Source organism: Ranitomeya imitator, chromosome 3, assembly GCF_032444005.1.
Source record: "Ranitomeya imitator isolate aRanImi1 chromosome 3, aRanImi1.pri, whole genome shotgun sequence".
In the NCBI taxonomy this organism is placed as follows: domain Eukaryota; kingdom Metazoa; phylum Chordata; class Amphibia; order Anura; family Dendrobatidae; genus Ranitomeya; species Ranitomeya imitator.
In genome coordinates, this window is record NC_091284.1 from 717,144,879 (window position 1) to 717,170,317 (window position 25,439).

Here is a 25,439-nt window from a genome sequence, read left to right on the forward strand (position 1 = left end):
AAAAAGCACTTAGCTATACAGAGCAGCAGGTCACAGGAACAATCAGGAGAAGCTCAGATCCAACACTGAAACATTGACAAGGAGCAAGGATAGCAGCATCAGGCGGAGTTAAGTAATGAAGCAGTTAACGAGCTCACCAGAACACCTGAGGGAGGAAGCTCAGAAGCTGCAGTACCACTTGTGACCACAGGAGTGAATTCAGCCACAGAATTCACAACAACCTCCGTACCGTTAGTCGGTGCGGAGGGTCTTTTTGCCCCTCTGCGTGGTTCTTTGTAGGTTTTTGTGTTGACCGCAAAGCTATCTTTTCTATCCTCGGTCTATTCAGTAAGTCGGGCCTCACTTTGCTATATCTATTTCATCTCTGTGTTTGTATTTTCATCTTACTCACAGTCATTATATGTGGGGGGCTGCCTTTTCCTTTGGGGAATTTCTCTGAGGCAAGGTAGGCTTATTTTTCTATCTTCAGGGCTAGCTAGTTTCTCAGGCTGTGCCCGAGGCGCCTAGGTCTGGTCAGGAGCGCTCCACGGCTACCTCTAGTGTGGTATGATAGGATTAGGGATTGCGGTCAGCAGAGTTTCCACGTCTCAGAGCTCGTCCTATGTTTTGTGGGTTTTGTCGGGTCACTTGTGTGCTCTGAACTTCAAGGTCCATTGTGGTTCTGAATTACCTAATCATAACACCCCATAGCTCGACTGATGTTACTATTGCCAAAATTTCTACCAGTGCTGGGTCACGGCCCCATGCGGCTGTGGTCCATAGTTCAGGCCATGTGCCTTTGCACCACTGGTCCTTGTAGTTTGCCGCGAAACCATCTGTAATATTTCCACCGACCACTAGCCCTAAATCTTTGATTGGCATCTCCCGTGCCATGAAGCATGTATGCCCATTGTAGGATTCTAGGAATGTCCTTCAGACCAGCAAGTCTGCCTTCAGGGAGCAGTTGAGTCTAATTTTGTGGCTTGGCTGGGCTATGCCCTTGGTTGCTAGTGATAGTCGGCGTGAAAAAGCTGTGCCCACTGGCATTACGCGAAAGGCAAAGTTGAGCAATCCTAGCAGGGACTGCATCTGCTGTAGGGTGACTTTTTGCTTTGTGGAAGTTTTTAACCATTTGCAGTGTTTTTTTGCAGTTTATCAGCTGGTAGTCGAAAAACCATTGCATTGGTGTCTATTTCGATACCGAGAAAAGGTAGAATGTTACAAGGGCCGACTGTTTTATCCGGTGAAAGTGGTACTCTGAATTTACAAGCTAAAAACTTAAACTTTTGGAGAAGGAAGGAGCAGAGTCTGGAGTCCCCGGGACCAACGAACAAAAAATCATCAAGGTAGTGAATTGTTGAATTGCTACCAGTTTCGTATCGTACTACCCAGTCTAGGAAGGTACTGAAAAGCTCAAAATAGTGACAGGAAATGGAGTAGCCCATTGGTAGGCACATGCCGAAGTAAAATAGCTTGTCCACCTCACAACCTAATAAATGGAAACACTCGGGCTGAACGGGCAAAAAGCGGAAGGCTGCCTCTATGTCGGATTTCGCCAGCAGGGCACCGGGCCCAGCTGTGCGCACGAGATCGACGGCCCTGTCAAAAGAAGAGTAGGTTACGGACGTCTGTTCCGCAGGTATCGCATCGTTAACCGATGCGCCTTTTGGGTAAGAAAGGTGATGTATTAGCCGATATTTTCCTGGCTTTTTTTTGGGAACAATACCTAATGGCGAGATCCTGAAATTCTTGAATGGCAATGATTTAAATGGGCCCGCCATCCTGCCCACTTCTACTTCTTTTTGGATTTTTTGATGTAAAAACTCGGGGAATTCGCGTGAGGATTTTAAATTATTTGCCGTAGTCAGTGTGGGACTGGGTTTGAAGGGGATATAAAAGCCGTATTTAAAACCGAAATATAGCTGCTGCGCTGCTTCTCTATTGGGATAAAGGTTTAGCTATGGGCCCATTGCGGTTACGTTCACCAGGGTTAAGCCTCGCAGGCGCTCTGTTTGCTTGGCAGGTACACCTGGATGCAGGGTGTCCACCTCCGCAGGAGGAGCATTCGTGTCTATATTTATAGGACCCCTGGAAACTGCAGTATCCATCATTAAAAAGTACACAGGCCCCAGGTCCGCGTACGACCACTGTATTCTGGCCTGCAGCTGCTGAGTAATAAGTGGTCACTGCTGAAAAGGGGGGCTGTTTTTGGGACAGCATGAGTTGTAACCATACATCCGTCGCTTTTACCCCCCAGCCCAAATCTGGTTGCATGGCCAACCGCCTGCCGAACTCCTCGTCGTACCGCTTCCATGCAGACCCGCCGTGACACTTATATGAATTATAAATTAGGTCCTGATAAATAAATAATTCATATATATATATATTTATATTTAATTCCGCGCTAGATAGCAGAAAAGCCGGTAATTCAATTGCTGGCTTTTCCTATCTCCTTTACATACAGTAAACCATCTCATATCCCTTCTTTTATTGCATATTCCTCTTTAGTAATGTAAGTAAGAAGTGTCTTTGTGTCAAATTTGGGCTTTCTAGCTATTAAATTAAAGGGTTAAATCCTGGAAAAAATTGGCGTGGGCTCCTGTGCAATTTTCTCTGCCAGAGTGGGAAAGCCAGTGACTAAGGGCAGATATGGTTATTGGCCTCCCCCCCCTGGCTAAAAACATCTGCCCCCAGCCACCGCAGAAAAGGCACATCTGTAAGATGCGCCTATTCTGGCACTTAGCCTCTCTCTTCCCACTCCCCTGTAGCAGTGGGATATGGGGTAATGAAGGGTTAATGTCACCTTGTTATTGTAAGGTGACATTAAGCCAGGTTAATAATGGAGAGGCGTCAATTATGACACCTATCCATTATTAATCCAATAGTACGAATTGGTTAATAAAACACACACATTATTAAAAAGTATTTTAATGAAATAAAGACTCATATGAACTCGAGCGTGGGAAAATATTCTGAAAAGTTCCCAGGCTCGAGTTCATATGAATTCATCCAGCAGAGGGCGCATCACCGCGACTCGAGGTAACTACAGTACATTCCCCTGCATTCCATTCATTCACCAAATTTTACAGCTAGGAGCACAGCTGCATTAGCAGAGCTCCAGGGTGTAAAATGATTTAACCCCTTCAGATGGATTTACAGCGTGGGACAAGACTGAACGACGGAAGGTATGGAATATTGTTATTTGTTTTTTTTAAACTTTGTTTCAGGTGACAAGGGTCTTCAGGTGGATTAAGAGTATAATAAAATATTAAAACATCATGTGTCTTTATTTCATTAAAATACTTTTTAATAATGTGTGTGTGTTTTATTACCCATTTCGTACTATTGGATTAATAATTGGATAGGTGTCATAATTGATGCCTCTCCATTATTAACCTGGCTTAATGTCACCTTACAATAGCAAGGTGACATTAACCCTTCATTACCCCATATGCCACCTCTACACGGGTGTGGAAAGAGAGAGGCTAAGTGCCAGAATAGGCGCATCTTCCAGATGTGCCTTTTCTGGGGTGGCTGGGGGCAGATGTTTTTAGCCAGGGGGGGCAATAACCATGGTCCCTCTCTAGGCTATTAAAGGGACTCTGGGAATTTGGAGGGAACAATTTTCAGCCATAGGGGCGGGGTTTTCGGGTGTTTGATTCACCCTTTCCTTACCCGCTGGCTGCATGCTGGCTACAATATTGGATTGAAGTTCATTCTCTGTCCTCCATAGTACATGCCTGCAAAAGTATATACGGTATATATGTGTCTCACTAACTACCGTATATCTGTCAGTGTGATTTTACTGTACACCTCACTGAATTACCGGCTTTTCTATAGAACACCGCTGCGTATTTGTCGTAAGTCACACACATGGTCCGTGTGTAATCCGTAATTTTCTCGCCCCCAGAGACTTTCATTGGCGTATTTTTTGCGCAATACGCTGACAAACGCAGCATGCTGCGATTTTCTACGCCCGTAATATACGGCAGATAGGAGCTGCCCCATAGAGAATCATTGGGCCGTGTGCAATGCGTATTTTCTGGACGTATTTTCTGCGCTCATACGTCCGTAAAACTCGCTAGTGTGACGCCGGCCTTAGTCATGTGCCAACTAGCTGCTCTCCCTAATTCAATGTTCAGTGAAAAACTGAGAGAAGCAGGAAGAGAAGCTCTCTGCACGTAACATCTCAAGTATGGAAGTATTATGTGATGACTTCTAGAACATGCAAGCAGAGCTGAATTCTGACAGTGAGGATATTACACGCTGTTAGGATTGGCTGCAGGGCTTCATTTTATAATTAAAGGGTGCGTCCAGGTTTGAGATGAAAATCTGCAGTCACCATAGGTGGCTGCAGGCTTCTGAATTCTTAAAGTGCATGCACTGAACACTTTTAGGATTCTCCCTTGCACAAGTATGTGATTTGGATACTTCTGGCCACATTCCGACTGGACTTGTCCGGCCTCGCTCAGTTCATTTTCATTGAGTGAGGCCATTCATGTCTAGTCAGCACGTTACCATATGTATGCAAATCACTGGCACCAGAGAATCCTGACAGTGTTCAGTGTGCACTGTGAGAATTCAGAAGTCTGTAGTCACGTAGAATGACTGCAGACTTATCACAAACTTGGACAACCCCTTTCACAAAAAATTTTTACATCCAGATACCTTATAGATGACGTTATCTCTGGAGTCATTCTCTTTCTTTTCTTCTTCATCTTGTCCAGACTCCATGAGTTTTCTCATCCAAAGCCATCTCTGTGGACTTACATCTTCTCCGATCCTGTGAAGCCTATCCCCACACTGCAGACTTGCAGAGATCGGGATGTCGTAACGGACAGGAGGCAGATCAAGAATTAACAAATTTATTAACAGTTGCAAACTCCAAGCAGGGACAAAATGGGTATGGGAGGCAAAGGATATAAAGATATGGAAGGGGTGAACAGGGTAAACAGGTGCTAGGCGAATGTTCAAAAGGGGAAAGAAGAGTAAAACTTATCAGTCCGCTGGCTTCTCGATTGCAGCGTCTCTGTCTCCACAATGGCACCGACAACAGCGGCACATGATGTCTTCGAGTTGTCCTGGATAGATGGAGGTCCGTTTCCTCGATGCAGATAGAGAGTCTTTCCTGTACTAGATGGGTTCCCGTACTCGCGGTTTCTTCGTACTGGTCTCAGTTCTATATGTGGTATCACTGGAGCATGGCTCTGCTCCACGGTGTATATGGGTGAGGAGTAGGTATGCTCTGGCTCAGTCACCGGTTCTAGGCTAGGCCACACGCCCACTGCAGTCACTGGTCTCACGTGTGAGTCACCTCTCGGAACGGAAAACATCGGGAAAGTAGCCGTCTGATGTCAGAGAGCAGTGGACACAATTACAGGGGTTGTGCTAGGTGGGCCTACGCTCATGAGATGCTCCGCTATAAAGACCTGCACCTCACCCTGCTGCACGCTCTGTCTTCCTGGCTGAACTCCTGCCTTTTTCCCTGACCCGCCCCCTGCTGACAAATGTAAAGGTCTGTCCGAGCCAGAAAGCTCTCCCCGATGCAACAATGGTGACAGTCCCGACAGTTCTGGAACCGGCGAAAGAGATGTACCCCACAGTCCGGTTCATCTTCTTACAACACGATGCCGTTAAAGATAGCAGTGTAATTATAATGCTGTCAAATAAAAATATTTGCCTTAGGCCAGAGTCACACTACAGCAAGATACGGCCGAGTCTCGCAGGTTAAAAACAAGCTCTGCACCAGCACTCCGGAGTGGAGCATGCGGCTCCATGTATTGCTATGCGGCTGCACGCTCCGCTCCGAAGTGTCGGTGCCAGAGCTTAGTTTTAACCTGAGAGACTCGGCCGTATCTCCCTGTGTGTGATCCCGGCCTTATGCTGAGCCTCCTGAATAAATAATTGCCCCTCACTTCTGTACTTACCACCCATCTGCACCTCTGCAGCGCTGGCAAGTGACATCAGCAGCGTAATCACATGGTATGATCACACTGTTGGCGTTGCTCTGACCCGGTGGGCATAGCTTCAATTGTATTCGTGTCTGTTAGATGCCGGCATGCTGCATCTTCTGTGCACCGGCTGTCAACTTGACAGCTGGCTCAAAGAACTCACAACTTCCAGTCTGGGGGCGGCAGAATGCAGACTTCGGGGAGACACTTCGGACCACTGCATTAGGCTGCCCAACTGCGCCCCCTTGCCAGCTGCGTCTGGGTGCCCCTCCCTAGATGCGCCTCTAGTATTAGGTGGTACATTACATAATTGACAGATTTTTTCTGTTTATTTATCTTATATTTTTCGGTACCTTCACCAATTGTTTCTATTGGTGTCTTTCATGCTGCCCATGGTTTGGACAGTATTAATCATGTGACAGGTTCCCTTTAATAAAGTGTGACCAATATGTTATATGCCAGTCACTGGCGGACACAGACAGAAAAGGGCCCCTGTGCATGAACAATATATGGGCCCTTTGCTGCCCAAGAGCTGCTAAACATGCAAAATTGCACCTGCTTTGGAGGTAGAAATGGGCCCCCTTACCTCTGGGGTCCCGGCGCAGCCACACAGGTTGCACCAATGATATGTCCACTCCTGATGCCACTGAAAAATACAACTCATGATGACGCAAAAAAAAAAAAAATACAAGCTTTCTTAAAAAAAAATTATGTCTATATGGATATATACTAATTTGCTACTTTGTGAAACTATACTCAATACTACATGAAATATGGCGCCAGACCCATAGACAGAGGCCTAGGGCTGGAGCGTTTAGTCTGGAGATTATGGTAATTCTAGCGCAGCCAATGAGCAGGAAGGCAGCGGTTTATAGCTGAGCAGCGCCCCTCTGCTTTATCACTATCCTGTTTTTAAGAGCTCAGTGTCCTCCCCTCTAGGTAAGCACAAATGGGGTCCTTGGATTTGACATGTGGTTATTATATGGGTTCTCTACTGTTTAAGATGCATTTATACAGCCCATGATGCTGTTTAGCAATTTTCTCTTTTAAAACCCTCTTGATCTCCTATATTGTCCTGCTTGCCATAGGAAACTGTTGGGAGGTGCATGTTGCACTTTTCACTCCTTACATGTAGGTTTCTGGAGCGGTAAGCTGGCTGTATAACATGGCTATAATGTATATTTCTCACTGTGTGTGAATTCAAGGCTTCTTTCTCCTTTGGATCTAACATTACAGAAATTCCCCTTCCTCTGTGTGACTGCAGACTTACGAATCCACGTCCCCAGTGCATGCGTTGTGGGCAATTGCTGGTTTCAGACCCAGGCCAAATGGAGGCATGACCTCGCTCTGTACCAGTGTATGGAGAGTGAGATAGAACCCATGTAGAACTCACATGCGCTCCATTCTTGGGTCTGAAACTGGTAAATCCCTACAGTGCATGTGTTGGGGGAGGGGAGTGGGTGTTCATAAGTCTGCAGTCACATGTTCAGGTTTTTGGTCAGTATTTTGCCTCTCTAGGGGAGGTTTTTCTTTTTTTCCTTACAATCCGAGAAAGTATAATAAAAACATATCACCACTTCTGTATTCACCCACTCCTTATGTTAGCGCACAAGTACTGACTGTGTGAACGTGGCCTTATTGGCTCTCGTTTCTCATGAATTTTAAGCCTACAAATTGTAGTTTAGGGGATAAACAAGTCTGATGCCACGCCTTTAATGCAAAAGAAAAAAATAAACTGATAAAGCTGTTTCATCAGTGCTTAACACTTGTGTCCACTCTCGCTGTGTGGCATCTGATGCGTTAACCCCATAAACTACAATGGGTACATGTTATAGCCTTGAAAAACAAGTCTGAATGAGGGGAACTTCTGTAGCGTTGGGGTATGTGCCTAGGATTAGTAATCGCCACAGTTCCCTTTAGTCGCTTTATAAAAGTCCAAATGTTGAAGAATGCGGCTTCGGTGGAGTTTCTTTCTTCTTCCGCTTTCCCGTGAGCGGGCTCCAGGCAGTGCCCCGGCCGGCGGCAACCAGCCCTGTGCTCGCCCACTACTGGCAGCGACTAAGCGTTGTTGTATAGCTCTCACGGGAAAGCGGAAGAAGAAAGAAACTCCACCGAAGCCGCATTCTTCCACATTTGGACTTTTATAAAGATCGGCTAAAGGGAACTGTGGACTTTACCGCTTATACTGCACCAGGTAAAAATCTAAAGTTTTTATCTAACGGACAGTTAACATTGCTCAGAACTTCTTTTGTTATGTGGACAATGTTGTGCTCCATGGTGGAGCTATTTTAAACTAATCCAAATCTATTTTTAAATAGTTTTTAAAGCCATATAAAAGGTGTAAATACTCGAAGTTTCTCTTGGAGGTACGTAGTGGTCATAAAACTAGAGAACCCAGCGTGGATTGAACGTGTTTTTTTTTTTTTTTTTTTTTTGCACGTTGGAAAATCGGTCAGCGATGCATCCTGCGCTGCCCGTCACTGGCTACAATGGAAGCCTATGGGCGCAGGATGCATCGCTGACTGTGAAAAGCAGGAATCCAGTGACGGGTCCCGTCTTTTCAAACTGAGCATGCGTGGAAGAATTTCCCATCGCTCTTTATCTTTTTACTATTGACGCTGCCTATGCAGCATCAATAGTAACAAGATATAATGTTAAAAATAAAAAAAATCGCAGTATCCTCACCTACCAGCGTTCCTGCGCAGGGTCACCGATGCTGCCCCAGCTAGTAATACATTGCAAAATCTTGTGAGAAATTGCAGTCTCTGCATTGGTGATGCAGTCGCCAATGAGATGGACATAGCGCTTCAATGCTCCTACAGGCACTGCCCATACCGGACTAAGTCTTTCTTCCTTGCACATCCTTTACCTTTACTGAAGTGAGGTTTTGACAAAGACCATCCCTGGTCAAAACGTTAACCTTATTGTCCGCCAAATCCTTTATACGTTATTGAGCACCTGGTGATGTCTGTACGCACAAATAAAGGGAGAATACTTTTTGCATATCCTTCAAGTCTTCATTGTGCGGCTGTCTTTCTATAAATATTGTAACTTAGGTGGGGTTGAGCGAAACGGGTCGAAAATATTCAAAAGTCGCCGACTTTTGGCAAGGTCGGGTTTCATGAAACCCGACCCGACCCCTGTGTGGGGTCAGCCATGAAGTCGGCGATCTTTTGAATCTAGAATCGGAATTCCGATACCGATTCCCGATATGTTTAAGATATCGTGAATTGGTATTGGAATTCAGATTTAAGTGTAAAATAAAGAATTAAAATAAAAAATATCGCAATACTTACCCTCTGACGCACCCTGGTACTAACCGGGAACCTTTCTTCCTTAGAATCATACCTAATAGGAATATACTCACCCTCGGACGCGCCCTGCTTCTTTCCGGCAGCCTTCCTTCCCAAGAATCAGCCCTTCCAGGACCTTCGGTGACGTCGCGGCTTGTTATTGGTCGCGCGAGCGGTCACATGGGCAGCCGCGTGGCCAATCACAAGCCGCGACGTCACCGCAAGGTCCTGGAAGGCTGATTCTAAGGAAGGAAGGTTCCCGGTTAGTACCATGGCGCGTCAGAGGGTAAGTATTGCGATATTTTTTTATTTTAATTCTTTATTTTACACTAAAATATGGATCGCAGGGCCTGAAGGAGAGTTTCCGCTCCTTCAGACCCTGGGAACCATGGAAACCCAATGCACTGCATTGGATTTCGGCCGACCCCGACCCCGACTTTTTTATAGGATTGGCCGATTTCACTCGACCCGACTCTTGAAAAAGTCGGGTTTCGTGAAACCCGACCCTATAAAAGTAAAGGTCGCTCAACCCTAAACTTAGGCTATGTGCACACGTAGTCTGGGTCCACTGCGGATTTTTCCGCAGCGGATTCCAGCAGATTTGAGAAATCCGCTGCAGATGTATTGTGGCTTTCCTGTGGTTTTCCATAAGGGCAGTTGTAAATCCGCTGCGGAAAACGCACAAAAGAAGTGACATGCTGCGGAATGTAAACGGCTGCGTTCCCATGTTTTTTTTTTTTGTTTTTTTTTCCCCATACGTTTACATTGAACTGTAAACGCATGGGGAAACTGCTGTGGATCTGCAGCAAAATCCACATCGTGTGCACATAGCCTTACTCTGCAGACGTTACATGATCCAGTGCTGTCAGTGAGGGAGGCATGGATGTGCAGAACAATGCACTGAGCCTTTTGGCCTCACAAAGGGTGTATGGAGTCATGAGATCGCTAAGGCTATATGCACACACTGCAGATTTTGCTGCAGATCCGCAGCGGATTTGATGCTATGGATCTGCAGCAGTTTTCCATGAGTTTACAATACCATGGGAACCAAAATCCACAGTGCACATGCTGCGGAAAAAAAACTTGCGGAAACGCAGCGGTTAATATTCCACAGCATGTCAATTCTTTGTGCTGATTCCGCAGCAGTTTACACCTGCTCTTCAACAGGAATCCGCACAAACTGTGGTAAATCCACAGTGCGGATTTACCAAAATCAGTGCAGAAAAATCCGCACACCATTCCGCAGTGTGTGCACATACCCCAAGGCCTCATGTTCATCAGTGCACTAAACAGGTGGAGTGGAATACCTGATTAAACTGAATTGTGCTGTGGTTGTACTCGCATATTATATTTTGAATGTAGCTTAATGACTCTACTCTATATTCCTCTAGTTCTCATGGATTCAGAAAGTCTTCTCCAGTGCCCATACGACAAGAATCATATGATTCGTACAAGCAGATTTCCATATCATCTTGTAAAATGCAGAGAGGTAATGTTCATATAAACATGTGTACTGAAGGTTTTGTGAATGAGACTGTCTTTGTAAGGTCCCATGTTGGGTGATGTCCAGTGTTATATACTGTAATAAACCACTTGGCTGTAACTTGTGTACTATAGCTAATAACTACTGCGATGCCTCAATTTTCACGCAGCGGAATCTCTAAGGGCCAGTAGTGGTAATGGTTAGGCCTCACTCACACTTGTGTATAAAACAGATGGGTGCAATCAGATTGCACTCTGACCAATGTTGTTCAATGGGGCAGTGCAGATATAATATATAGTGCTTTAAAAAAAAGTGCTTTATTTGGCATGAAGGAAAAATCACATGTCATATGGACCATCAGTATGGCATTTAAGTCTTATAGATGCACTATAATTCTGTAGCATAAACTGTAAAAAAAAAAAAAAAGTGTAAACAGATGGCAGGTGAGAAATTGTCCCACTGGATGAGAATGGGACCAATTATTTAGAAGTGTAAGCAAACTCTTAATACTTTCAGAACAAAACTCTGGATGCCTGCTGTCGCCAATATTTCATGTTCCATGCTAATGGTTCTATCATATCACTATTGGGGTCTGTCTTCATGTTGCTGTCTTGTCACAACCTCTCATGCCCTTTCTTTTATTTTTCCTCTGGACCCATTAATTAAGAAATCAGAGCTGGTGGCAGCGGATTTGTCCTAGGCATTTGGGAGACTTTGTAGCGACGGACAGTGTTGATGATTATTATTCCCACCTGAGTGGCAGTAGTTGTATTGCCCTCGCTGCCGCATACCCATTAGCCAGTAAAAAGTAAGGCAGCCTTTCTGGTGACTAATTATCCTAGGCACAGTACCCTGTCTGACCTGAGGGTAAGGGGCGCCAGAGAGCCGCAAGTTCCAAACCAGAAGTGGGATATAGATAGATCCCTTCAGAAAGGAACCAGGGGCAACCAAACAACCTGGTTCATGACAAATTGGTGTGAGTGGTGGGGATGATTGAGGTATCTTCCCTGGGATCTGTGACAGAGGTTCTATTAGGTGTGGGTTTCCCCCCACCCCACTATTTCTGGGTGTACCCATGTCTGTCTGTCACCTTAGCTGTGTTAAAGCGTTTTCTTTTTGGCGCTTTATTCAAGTAGATCATAAGCTAAACTGCTATGCACAAGTGCTTCCTCATAACTAGAATGGTTGATGCCTTGCACAATATGTGGAGGCTAATTTCAACTTTGTTCATTATTGGACAAAAAAACTATGTACTTGTATACTGGCAGGAGGGTTCCTTGCCTTAATCCCATATTTATTCATTTTTTTTTTTTTTTTCTTTGCAGAATAACAAAGCCATAGCGAAGGTGCTGGCTATCTGTCCATTCAATGCTCGTCATAGGATGCCCAAGCCAGAGCTTGACTTGCACATGGAAAGCTGTGAGAGTAAATGTACTCTGGCACCTATCCCTGGTAAATACTCTATCATAAAATCATAGCTGGAAGGGTCATTATGTCTAGCCCCCTGCTCAATGAAGGAATCACTAACCCATCTCAAACAGGTGTCTGACCAGCCTCTGTCTGAAGACTTCCATTGAAGGAGAACTCGCTATCTCTTGAAGCAGCCTGTTCCACTCACTGTCAAAAAAAAAAAAATCTAATCTTCTTTCAGTTTCATTCCATTGCTTATGCTATGGTCTTATCTTATTAGTTCCTTAGGCTAGGTGGCCGCTACGCCTGTACCTCTGGCAACAGTATGTCTGGTAGCTTTTCCCAGATGCATATTGCAAGATCTCTTTAGGCAACCATTCAGCAGGCTGATTCCGCTGAAACTTTTAATCTGGCCAGTATGTGTCCTAGGGTTTTTTTTTTTTTGTAGGGGTTGTCCAATATTATATACAGTAATTCTTATTGATAGCGTGGCCTTCTGTATTGCCAAGTAGCGTTATAGGACTATTTTGTACTAGGGGCCCACTAACCGGTAACTAGCTGCTTACTAGCTACCTGTTCAGGCCAGTGCAAATCTCTGCTGGCGCAAAGTGGTCAGCCCGCTTCTGTGACTTCCACTACTGGCAACATGACACCAGTGGTAGGTAGTAAGCAGCTAGCTACCTGTTAATGAGCCCCTAGTACAAAATTAATAGTCCTGTATCTGCATCTCTCAATAGAGGCCACTACAAAGTAGTGAATTGAACTTTTGCTGTCCTGAGGGGAGACACAGTAGCACTGGCACTACTTGGAAACTGACCTCAGACACTAATGTCCATGTTAGGGTATGTTCACACGTTCCTGATTTCCATCCTTTTTTTTTTTTTTTTCAGGACTGAAACCGCAGCTCTTTGCAGAAAACGCAGGTCCTTTTTTTTTTTTTTTTGATGCTTTTTTTATGCAGTTTTCTATGCAGAGTCTGTGTTTTCTAGGAAGTTTTTTAGGGTTAAAATGGCTGAAAATACCCTACCCCTAACCCTATTCTAACCTTAGTGGGAAAAAAAATAAAAAATAAATTCTTAATTTTTTTTATTGTCCCTACCTATGGGGGTGACAAAGGGGGGGGGGGGGGGGTTGTCATTTACTATTTTTTTTATTTTGATCACTGAGAGGTTATATCTCAGTGATCAAAATGCACTTTGGAACGAATCGGCCGGCCGGCAGATTCGGCGGGCGCACTGCGCATGCGCCCACCGTTTTGCAAGATGGCGGCACCCAGGGAGAAGACGGCCGGACGGACATCGGGAGGCCGGGTAAGTATAAGGGGGGAGATCGGGGCACGGGGGGGGCATCGGAGCACGGGGGGTGGGGCATCGGAGCACGGGGGGGCATCGGAGCATGGGGGGGGTGGGATCGGGGCAGCCACACTCCGCCCACGCACTTCCGCCCGCTTCCCCGCACTTCCTGCTGCAGCGGTTCGGCACCACAAACCGCAATAAAACCCGCAGATATATTTTTGATCTGCGGGTTTGACCTCACAATGGAGGTCTATGGGTGCAGAACCGCTGCGGCTCCGAAAAAAGAAGTGACATGGTGGTACTTTTTTACCGCGGCTATTCAGCGCGGCTTTTTTTCCCGATTCCCGCATCATGTGCACAGTGGTTCCTGTTTTCCATAGGGTACAGTGTACTGTACCCTGCATGGAAAACAGCTGCGGAACCGCAGCGGCAAAAACGCTGCGGTTCCGCAGAAAAAAACGCACTGTGTGAACATGGCCTTAAATTCAATGTTTGTCTTTATCTTGTAAAATAAAATCGGGTACGCTTTTTTTTTTTTTTGTTCCCTCCCCTTTTCTATTCATTAACACTTGTTTTAATGTAACCATGCATCTACAGTTCTAAGCAAAGTTGTATTTTCTTGACAGATGATGCAGTGATGCAGAAAGCAGAGCCCGTCTCTAAGTGGCAGAGCCCTCCATGTGAGGAGAACTGGGATGAAGGTAAGCATGCACTAGGACAAGCGGTCCACAGGACGCAGCACTTTATAAGATAATCTTCTTTTGCATCTATAACAGAAGAGTCATCTGCTCCATTTGTTTTAAATGAATTTGGCAACTATCAGCCTTACATGGCACAAGAAGCTGTGCGATCTCCAACCAGGTCAGCAGAACTTGTCTATGGGGTGGTGGAATTCTCTTTTCTTTCATTCCCTAATTAATCTGTTTTGTCCCAATAGCCCCCAAAATACCTGGAAACCTACAGTGCCAAGTAGCCCTGTGTCACCCTCCTATGCAGGTATGGGTCCAGCTTTCCTAGTTCAATAGGGGCCTACATCATAAAATATTTGGACCTATACAGTGAAACCTTGCCATAAAATTGTCCTCTAGGGACAAGGTTGTCCTCTTCAGAATAGTAGGAGATCAGCAATGGGGAAAAAATAATGCATTACAACTCTGACCTCAATGCAAGACAAGTCTCTCAGCACCTCAAAATGTGCTTTATACTACTTAATCCAGGTGTAAACTTATTATGGGGGTGTGGGAGAGGGGTGTTGATGCTATGAAATGGCTGTCTCTAGTTAGAAGGTGGGTCAGTATAAATTGAGGCAACTGATTGGGGAAAGGATGTTGACAGGGAGGTCTGGAGGCTTTAGATAGATGGGTTCTTAAAGGTAACTACTTCTGTGTGGTTTTTTTTTTTTTTGTTTGTTTTAAGGTGGATCTGGAGCTGCAAAAAAACAAGAACCTGTGTATCCAAACGAGGAAGAATGGCCTAGGTAAAGTACTGGATTCTTAATGCACTTTGAAGGGGAAGCTGCACTACAACAGTCTCCACTACTTCCCTAGCCTTCCTGTTATGAACTACCCTGGAATCTAGATAGAGAATGCCCCTATACAGTCTGTACCACCCTCTAAAGCAGGGACTCTTAGGCCATGTTCACACAGTGCGTTTTTTACTGCGGAACCGCGGCGGTTTTGCCGCTGCGGTTCCGCAGCTGTTTTCCATGCAGGGTACAGTACACTGTACCCTATGGAAAACAGGACACACTGTGCACATGGTCCGGAAATTGTAAAAAAAAAGCTGCGCTGAATAGCTCCCGGAAAAAAGAAGGAGCATGTCAATTCTTCTTCCTGAACCGCAGCGGTTCTGCACCCATAGACCTCCATTGTGAGGTCAAAATCGCAGTAAAACCCGCAGATCAAAAATATATCTGCGGGTTTTACTGCGATTTGATGTGCAGAACCGCTGCAGCAGGAAGTGCGGGGGAGCGGGCGGAAGTGCGTGGGCGGAGTGTGGCTGCCCCCCCGTGCTCCGATGCCCGCCCCCCGTGCTCCGATGCCCCCCCCCCCAGTGCTCCGATGCCCCCCCGTGCCCTAATCTCCCCCCCTTATACTTACCCGGCGTCCCGGTGTCCGTCCGGCCGTCTTCTCCCTGGGCGCCGCCATCTTGCAAAATGGCGGGCGCATGCGCAGTGCGCCCGCCGAATCTGCCGGCCGGCAGATTCGCTCCAAAGTGCATTTTGATCACTGAGATATAACCTCTCAGTGATCAAAATAAAAAAATAGTAAATGACACCCCCCCCCCACTTTGTCACCCCCATTGGTAGGGACAATAAAAAAATTAAGAATTTTTTTTTTTTTTTTTTTTTTTTTTTCACTAAGGTTAGAATAGGGTTAGGGGTAGGGTTAGGGTATTTTCAGCCATTTTAGCCCTAAAAAGCTTCCTAGGAAACACACAGTAAAAAAAGGATAAAAAAACGCATCAAAAACGCATCAAAAACGCATCAAAAAAGGACAAAAAAAGGACCTGCGTTTTCTGCCAAGAGCTGCAGTTTTTTAAAAAAAGTCCTGAAAAAAAAAGGATGGAAATCCTGAACGTGTGAACATACCCTTAAACCTTCTTTTGAAACATCAAACATGTTTATTAGAACTAATTATCTTAAATCATAAACTTTTTTTTTACTGTATTTAATAGTTGTCCTTAAAGGACTCGAGCCTACGATCATCTGATTGCTTGTGCTATACATAGTGCATTAGTACTGCTATGTATAGTGGAAATCACTAATTCCTATGAATGCCAGCCATGGGCTCACAATCACAGGAGGAACATAATGACAGGCACAGGGGTCTTAGTAAACCGCACACCAATAGGTCTATGGAATGTGCCCCCCACAGGATTTAACAGCCACAGCCTGAACTCTGCTACACCCACAGCTCTTTAAGGCACATGACGGCTGATTAAATAAGCAATCATGTGTATGGGAAGATGTGAGCCCGCATCAGTCAAGAACACTACTCTTGATGTACTTCATGTGGTGAAGGAGTTGATGGTCTACTGAAGCGTCCTATATTTGCCTGAAAATACACACTACCTCACTTCATATCACAGGTTTGACCTAAAAATTCACTAACCTTCTACAGCAAAAGCCAAGTATTATGGGAATATAAACACAAATGGACTACTAGAATGCACATCTTGCTGTGTGATAAATTTAAACACTTATTTATTGATATCTTAAAATGGAACACGTAACGTGATCATGGTGGTTATGGCTCATGTAGTCCCTATGCATTTCATTGCTCCTTTATTTGATGACTCTTCAGGACTGTCTAACTTTCTGGGTTTGCACAAACCCTGGACACATGGTAAAACTAAAATAGTAATCTGATCACCCCTGCCCACTAAATGTGAATGTATAGTACAGGTCAACTTCTCAAGCTTCAGACAGACATTGCCTAAACCTCAGCCTTCAAAGGGCACAAACTCCAGGAACACTTGGTAATGCTAACCCTTAAATACATACTAACAATATGTTCTCAGTGTTGCCCAATTGAATCATTCCAGCACAACATTGTGACTAAGGGTAACTTCACACTGGGTGTTTTTGCGCTTTTTTTTTTTTTTTTTTTCTGCAGCAAAACCTGATCTTCTTGGCAGGGAAGACGCTGCGTCAAACACCGGTTTAGGTGCATATTTGGTGGGTTTTTTTTTTTTTGTCCATGCTAATGTCCTTGGATTTTTCAGCAGCAAAAACGTAGCAAGTAATGATACCTGCGTCTTTTGCTGCACTTTTTTTTTTTTTTTTTTTTTTTTTTTCCCAACACCCGTTCAAGCGGGTGAAAACGCTAAAAGTGGCATGGCCTATGTCCAAAATGCAGCAAGCAAAGCACAAAATACTGGTCAAAAACCAATGTGTATGAGACTTCTGAAGCCTCATAGGCTTTTGCTGGTATTGTAAAAAGCAGCTGAAAATTAGCATACAGAGCGAAAAAATGTCCTGCATGAACTTACCCTAAAAGTAGTCTCTCTACTATGAGGTCACAAAATGCTATCCCATTGTATCAACTCGGCATGGCATTGGGATTATTCTCTACATACTCATATTTATTGCAGCCTTCCCTGGTATCAGATCCTGCATGGCTGCTGGTATCAGACCAGCAAAAGAAGTGGCTTATTCTTAGACACTGGCCCTACATGTATTTCATAATCGCCTTTTATCTTGCAGCCTTGGTGCTCATGGGAAGGCTAATCGTCGCTGGAAGAAGTAGTTATGGGCACTGATAAGAAGTAAGTTTAAAGAAGCAATATGCTTGCCTAAAAATTTTAAAGGAACATGACACTTTACCCGTAGTATCTACGGTAACGTGCAAAGGGATGAATTACAATTGACATTTTATGCGCCAGCATTAACTAGGCGAATCTTACTCAAGTGCTTACTTCACTAAGTGCACTTCTTAAGCTACCAGAAACTACTCCAGTTGGGCCAGAGTAAGAAATTCTCGGCACTAACCATGGTACATGTATGGAGATAGCTGAACACCCCACAAACCATGTAAAAATGGGTGCACTGCTCAAAGTTCCCCCTGTGGGGAAAAAATTGACAAGTGGCACTTGCCATATAAAATTGTCCCTTTAAACATGTGGTCATGGAGGAGGTAAGTGCAGTTAGTCAGACAACCATCTCGCTTAAGAAGAATCTTCCACTTGCTGTCCCTAACTTTTACCAAACTATAGGTTAAAAATTTTTAAAGCAAGATATAAACTTCTGAAGTTCTCAAACTCTGAAAATTATCCCTCTAATTCTGATAGTCATACCACACAATGGGTAACATGGCAAGCCCGAAAAGACATCTGTCCATCCAGTTCAGAATAAATTCCCAGATCTACGTAATAAAATTACATAGTTCACATTTTTTTCCTTATGCCTGCTTTATAGGAGCACCATCTGCAAAATGTTTTATTGTTAGGATGCTAGGTTTAAAACTGTAGGCATAATTCTCTTCAAGGTAAGCTTAGTAAATTATATTTTTGACTCTAACCCCTTCACTCCCAGGCCACTTTCTGCATGAAGTTTTACTTTTTTTGCTCCCCCTTAGCCATAACTATATATATATATATATATATATATATATATATATATATATATATATATATATATATATATATATATAAAATTCTCATTACACCTTTTAGATCTTAACTTTAAAAAACCTCTTTTCTACTTGCCCCAATAGCTTCCATTGGAGACTTGGGGTATGGTTCCATGATCAGTAAACATTGTGGATTGGACACTGCATCCAGATGTTGCAGTATAGTGAAGGGGATTTTATGAAATCCCATCTCCGCTATGCATTTAAAGACGCAGGTGGCAGACCTGCATATATGGTGCGTCTCTATAGACCACAGCATGTCTATCTTGAGGAGACGCTCAGTCTCCAAGATAAATAGCACCATCCTATGTATAGGATGCGGTGGTTCAGCATGTGTTCAATGAACACAGGCAGAATCGCCGTGCGTACAAAAGCCAGCAGCGCTTTGGATGGAGCTGCATCCAAAGCACTGCAAATGCTGAACATGGAAACATGCCCTTAAAGCTGCGATCGTCTGATCAATTCTGCAACCCTGTTGAGAGCTGATGAAATCCACCTGTCAGAAATAGGGGCTCAGTGCCGGAGCCTGCATTACAGGGAAGACTGACATGTAGTAATGTCATATGTCTTGAAGGGGTTAAGGGACCTATATTGTAAAAACCCAAAGTGATGCCACTTTAAAACAGAACACTGTCATGTAGATGGTCAACAGCAATTTTGAATATATTGAGAGGATGTCAGTCACTAGACGGCATTAAAGGGTTTAGTGGTGCTGGCTGTAGTCGTACACTGCCAAATATTGACCCATCAGGCAGTCTAATTTGTTTAGATCTGTTTTAGGTTCTGTTGGTGGTCATGAAGGGGTTGAAGGTCCTAGAAGTTATTGGCATCCTGGCAGGCACAGGATGACAGCTCTACTGAAACACTGCAGCCAGACATGCTCCCCCTAGCCTAACCAATCTCTTCCTATGTGCCAATTGGCTTCATAAAGTGGGTATGCTCTGAAGTTTCAGAGTAAAATCGACATGGTGGCAATAGAGCCAATGTCTGATTCATGTGACTCGGGACAGGTTGCCTTTAATTGCATGATGTGTATGGTCAGTCTACTCCTCTATACCATGGCTAGCTTTTCAGACTTGTAAGGCATGTATTTATTTATTTTTTTTCCCTCCCACTTTCTGCTTACTTTCTTTAAAAGGCAAGTCTGTAACTAGCATCAATCTGTAATCTTGCTGCAGAACACCAAAGTAACAAACTACCTTTTTATTAATCACTACAATGGATCAGTAATGCCATACAACAAGCCAAGCACGCACAAGCAACATGTGTGGATTATAGCGAACCTGTCATCAGGATTTTGCTAAGTAAACTAATGCAACAGCACCAACCTGACCATCTGATTAAAATCATACCTGGGTTGAATCACCAACCTGACAATGCCTGTATTTTACTTGACAATCCTGATGACCGTTCGCTTCAAGCAGGATATAGTGATGGTGCACTTTAATCATACTTAAGAACACTTGTCAAATCAGGTATTCACTCCATGAAATGGGAGCCTGGACTGTGCCATTGGCAACATTGCTACGTGTTTTCTTGTGGGGGCCCTTTTTCCACTTATCAGACTCTTCTCTTCCCTCACTAATCAATCATGGTAGATGTTACTAGTGATTTGAGCAGATTACAGCTGCTTTCTTAAACCTTAAAGGTACCTTCACACTCAGCAGCGATACAGACAACTGTCGATCGCTGCAGCGTCGCTGTTTGGTCGCTGGAGAGCTGTCACACAGACCGCTCTCCAGAGACCAACGATCCCGAGGTCCCCGGGTAAACATCGGGTTACTAAGCGCATGGCCACGCTTAGTAACCCGATGTTTACCCTGGTTACCAGCGTAAAAGTGGAAAAAAAACAAACACTACATACTTACCTACCGCTGTCTGTCCCCAGCGCTCTGCTTCTCTGCACTCCTCCTGCACTGGCTGTGAGCACAGCGGCCGGAAAGCAGAGCGGTGACGTCACCGCTCTGCTTTCCAGCTGACCGACGCTCACAGCCAGTGCAGGAGGAGTGCAGAGAAGCAGAGCGCCGGGGACAGACAGCGGTAGGTAAGTATGTAGTGTTTGGTATTTTTTTTACTTTTACGCTGGTAAACATCGGGTTACTAAGCGCGGCCCTGCGCTTAGTAACCCGATGTTTACCCTGGTTACCAGTGAAGACATCGCTGGATCGGTGTCACACACGCCAATCCAGCGATGTCTGCAGGGAGTCCAGCGACGAAATAAAGTTCTGGACTTTCCTCAGCGACCAACGATCTCCCAGCAGGGGCCTGATCGTTGGTCGCTGTCACACAGAACGATTTCCTTAACGATATCGTTGCTACGTCACAAAGCAACGATATCATTAACAATATCGTTATGTGTGAAGGTACCTTTAGGAAGGTGAAGAAAACTGCAGCAACAGATTAAACACCAAAGTGAAGCGTGTAGCTCACCACAGAGCTAAACTGCTTCATAGAATTACCTTGAGGGTGTGGGCTCAAATAAAATCTGGTTTGTATGGCAACCTCACAGTAGCTAGACTGCCTAAACCCTACTCCAGTTGGGCTTGGGTAATGAAGAGCTGCAGAAGGGTACAGCCTTCAGATAATTGGACAATAGCACAAGTTAAAATTCAACAATGGATTTGAAACCATCAGATGCACTTCCACTGTAGACATTCAGCTTTCAAACACTTGAATCTCTTCCTACTTGTGACAAATTCAAGATGTCTAAGGCTTAAAAGGGCACTTTGTAGGTCCTGCTTCCACATCAGTAGGATGTTATGTCACAAAGGGGACTCTTCCCTAAAGAGATGCTGGCTCCCCTCTTCCTCATACCGTAAGTCTCTAATGTTTTTTCCCTCAGCATAAACTTGCATGAGATCAGATGTGGCATTTTACTTTGTATTGATGATTCTCTTCTTCTTTCTTTAGGTTTAAGACACTTGAGGACATGAGCAACTTTTTTAACCAGCCTTTTAACTTGTTTTAAACTTTTTAAAATCCAATTTTATTAGTGACCATGATATTTTAATATCAACACATTTTGTAAACTAATAAACAAATTTTTAAACAAATGGGTGTTTTAGTGTGTGTTTTTTTTTTTTTTTTTTTTTTTGGGGGGGGGGGGGGAGAGGGGGGATAAACAGGGTGCAAGGAAGCCTCATATCTCGCACTCCATGGCAAAGGGTAACTCTTCCTTATATTGGCAGCACAAATTGACAAGCTGTGTATTTCAAACCCACAGCATGTCGGCTAATTAGTTTTCAAAGACTGAGATTCTAGTCTTGTGCAGTAGACTTTCAAAACTGGCATACACAATGGAAAATGAAGTCTTACACACATCCCATTCATGTGAATGAATGTTATGTGGGGTTTTTTTTTTTAATCTTTGAACACTGCATCATTTTCAATTTGTTTGTTCAGTGACTAGTTATATTTCTCATCTAATTTGTAAATTGCCTGTTAGTTACGGCACTGACATCCTAATGTCTTTCATGACAAATCCTATCCCCCTCCCTGAACTAACAATATTGTAAAAACTGAAATTGTTAAATTCAACACAACTGGAAGGGAATCAATTCTCCTTGGTAGTTTTAGGCTAAACTCGCTTAGGCTACGTTCAGACTAGCGTTGTGCGCCGCTGCGTCGGCAACGCACCCAAAAACGCTGCGTTTTGCGACGCGTGCGTCGTTTTTTGCCAAAAATCAGACGCAAGAAAAATGCAACTTGTTGCGTTTTCTTGGTCCTCCGCTTGCGGCAAAAAAGACGCACGCGTCGCAAAACGCAAAAACGCATGCGTCCCCCATGTTAAACATAGGGGCGCATGACGCGTGCGTCACCGCTGCGTCGCCCGACGCAGACTAGCACAACGCTAGTCTGAACGTAGCCAAAATCTGTAACTTGGCACTGAATCAATGGATAGTGACTAAATTGGCTATAAAGTAAACAGATGCAGCCAAATGGCAGAGCATTGAACTGGCAGTCTAGGGCTGTATCAGTTAGGGTATATGCACACATTGCAGATTCCATTGCAGATTTTTCTGCTTGGATTTTGCAGAATCCATCGGTAAAACAACCTGCATGTTTTCTGCAGATTCCCTGTGAATTTTCTGCAGATTTCACCTGCATTTTTAAACCTGCGGTTTCTTATAATGGAACAGGTGTAAAACGCTGCAGAATCTGCACAAAGAATTGACATGCTGCAAAAAATAAACCACAGCATTTCTGCACAGAATTTTCTGCAGCATGAGCACAGCGGATTTGGTTTTCCATAGGTTTACATGGTACTGTACACCACATGGAAAAATGGCTGCCAATCCGCAGCCAGATCTGCAAGGTGTGCATTGCACATACCCTAATGTCTGCAGCCTTGTTCTTCTATGGCAGTGCAGGGGTAAATGTCTGTATTGGGACCTGGAAGCAAAAGTTGGTAACAGTACATACTGTGACATGTAATATTTTGGGCATCCTTGGTCAAAGATACTTCTATTGTGAACAAGGCAATCAGTCTGGGCAGGGCCGGCATCAGCACCAGGGCAAGTGCCGGGGCCCTGGCGAGACTGGGGGCCCATAACGGTAAGACCCTTATTATGCCGGCACTGATGCGCAGCGCATCATGCGCTCCAGGGGGGTGGCCCGAAGCTGGACTACATTTCCAGAGTCTGACCCTCCCTGTGCTATGTGTGACTCCAGCCAGGACTCGGAGGCGGAGCTGGAGCCGATATGATTCCCGGCACTGGCAGCAGGACTCACTGACTGGGATTCACTGCAGCAAGAATACTCACCAATCACCGTCAATGGGGATAGAAGAGTCACTTCCGGGCCGGCGGTCATCACTTCCGGCTGAGAGTGAGGAGCTCGTCAATCCTAAGAGCAGAGTTGACACACAGATCACAACACAGTCTGGGTCCCAATCCAGCGCAGTGAGCAGCAGAAGACTAGCAGCATTTGTCAGTGCATGTGCGCAGATCCTGTGTCCACAACGGTCGGGGGTGGTGGTGGGTGAGCTGGGCTGCCTGTGTTATATACTACGTACGTGCTTGGGCTGCCTGTATTATATACTACGTGGCTGGGCAATACACTGTGTTCCAAATTATTATGCAAATAATATTTCCTCATATTTTCTCTAAATTACCTATCTGAATTGCAGTCACTGTTGTTTTCCAGTCATCTACTATTCTAGTATAATTGCAATGTTTTTGAACAAACTGCCTCTGAAAACAGTATCTATTTAAAAAAAAACACACAAAATGTATGTTGCAAATTATACACAGCAGTTTTCAACCTTTTTTATTTAATTTTGAACAAAAAAGGTCAATTGTGAAGTTATAAGCATTATCAGCTTATTACAAAATGAAATCAAACAGTTTTCAAGTGAAAACTTTATTCTAGGTGATGTTACATTTGCACATAGGACCCCTTGTTCGAAAGAAGCATCTGAACTCTCTCGTCCATTTAATTTGTCAGTTTTTGGATGGTTTCTCCTTCAATTGTTTTGCATGTGAATAGAATACCCTCCCAGAGCTGTTGCTTAGATGTGAACTGCCTCCTGCCATCATAGACACTCCTTTTGATGATGCTCCAGAGGTTGTCAATGGGGTTGAGGTCAGGGGAAGATGGTGGCCACACCATAAGTTTGTCCTCTTTTATGTCCATAGCAGCCAGAGATGCAGATGTGTTTTTTTTGCAGCATGAGGTGCATTATCATGCATGAAAATGATCTTGCTGCAAAAAGCACAGTTCTTCCTCTTGAACCATGGCAGGAAGTGTTGTTTTAGAAACTCCACATATGGACTTCATCTTTACCTTTTCAGGGATCATAGGGGCCAACAATCTCTCTCCCCATGATTCCATCCCAAAACATTACTCCACCTCCTCCTTGTTGGCGCCTTAGCCGTGTTTTCATGGGGTGTCCATCAACCAGCCATCCTCCACTCCATCCATCTGGACCATGGAGCGTTGCATACACTCATCGGTGAACAAAACAGTTTGGAAGTCAGTCTTCATGTATAGTTTGGCCCACTGGAGCCGTTTCTGCTTGTGTGCAGTGGACAGAGGTGGTCGACAGGATGGCTTACGCACAGCTGCAAACCTCTGAAGGACCCTGCATCTTGTTGTTCTGGGGTCGTTGGAGGCACCAGCAGCTTCAAAAACTTGTCTGCTGCTATGACCAGGCATTTTTGTAGCTGCTCTTTTAACCTTACGCAATTGCCTGTTGGAAAGAGTCGTTAATTTTTCCTTATCAGCACGCACACGTGTGTGCTGGGAATCGGCTTCATCTTGATTGTGCGATGATCACCATGAAGTGTCTTGGCAATGTTGATTGTAGTCATGCCTTGACCTAAATGCTCCACAATTTAGTAACAGACTGAAAAACGCACCAAGCCTGAGGAACACCTCATAATGATAGAAGGTAATTAATAACACATAATTAATTAATATGAGGCCCCTACAACCAGGTAATGGGACAATCAGGACCCACCAAACTACACTAGAAGCAACCACAAAGAAAAAATGGTGGAAACGTCCACAGGGTACACAAAGTAGAAAAACCTTTATTAATTAAAATAGGGGCAAAGCCGGACACAGCGGCACAGCACACTTAGCAACAATGAAAGTGGGAGTACACACATACTAATGAATGGTCACGAGCGCAAGTGCACAGCCCATATAGCCAAAAAATCAATATGTTACCATAACAGCATGTTAAGGTGACCTTACCTAATATTGTATAAACAAGCACGTCTGGACTCCCAACCTCCCTGACGCGCGTTTCGGAAGCACGCTTCCTTCCTCAGGGGGCGTGCCAGAAAGAACGCCGGAGCGATATAAATAGAACTCAGACCGGATGCAATCACCCTCGCTGCACGTTGAAGGCACGCCCCACCCGGCGCCGACGTCACCGCTGATGCTGGTAC

The 25,439-nt window shown here is 44.6% G+C and overlaps 1 protein-coding gene across 1 annotated transcript in view; it reads left to right on the forward strand.

Annotated features, from left to right (window-relative positions):
- LOC138670922 (protein D7-like) overlaps positions 1-21,592 on the forward strand; it is a 104,526-nt gene extending 82,934 nt beyond the window's left edge. The window contains exons 2-9 of the mRNA XM_069758710.1: positions 10,615-10,712; positions 12,032-12,158; positions 14,038-14,112; positions 14,188-14,272; positions 14,349-14,407; positions 14,828-14,888; positions 17,619-17,680; positions 21,454-21,592. Of these exons, the coding sequence (XP_069614811.1) occupies positions 10,620-10,712; positions 12,032-12,158; positions 14,038-14,112; positions 14,188-14,272; positions 14,349-14,407; positions 14,828-14,888; positions 17,619-17,661 (543 nt within the window). The 5' untranslated portion in view covers positions 10,615-10,619 and the 3' untranslated portion in view covers positions 17,662-17,680; positions 21,454-21,592. The remainder of the gene's footprint in view (positions 1-10,614; positions 10,713-12,031; positions 12,159-14,037; positions 14,113-14,187; positions 14,273-14,348; positions 14,408-14,827; positions 14,889-17,618; positions 17,681-21,453) is intronic.
- Positions 21,593-25,439: the final 3,847 nt, after the last annotated feature.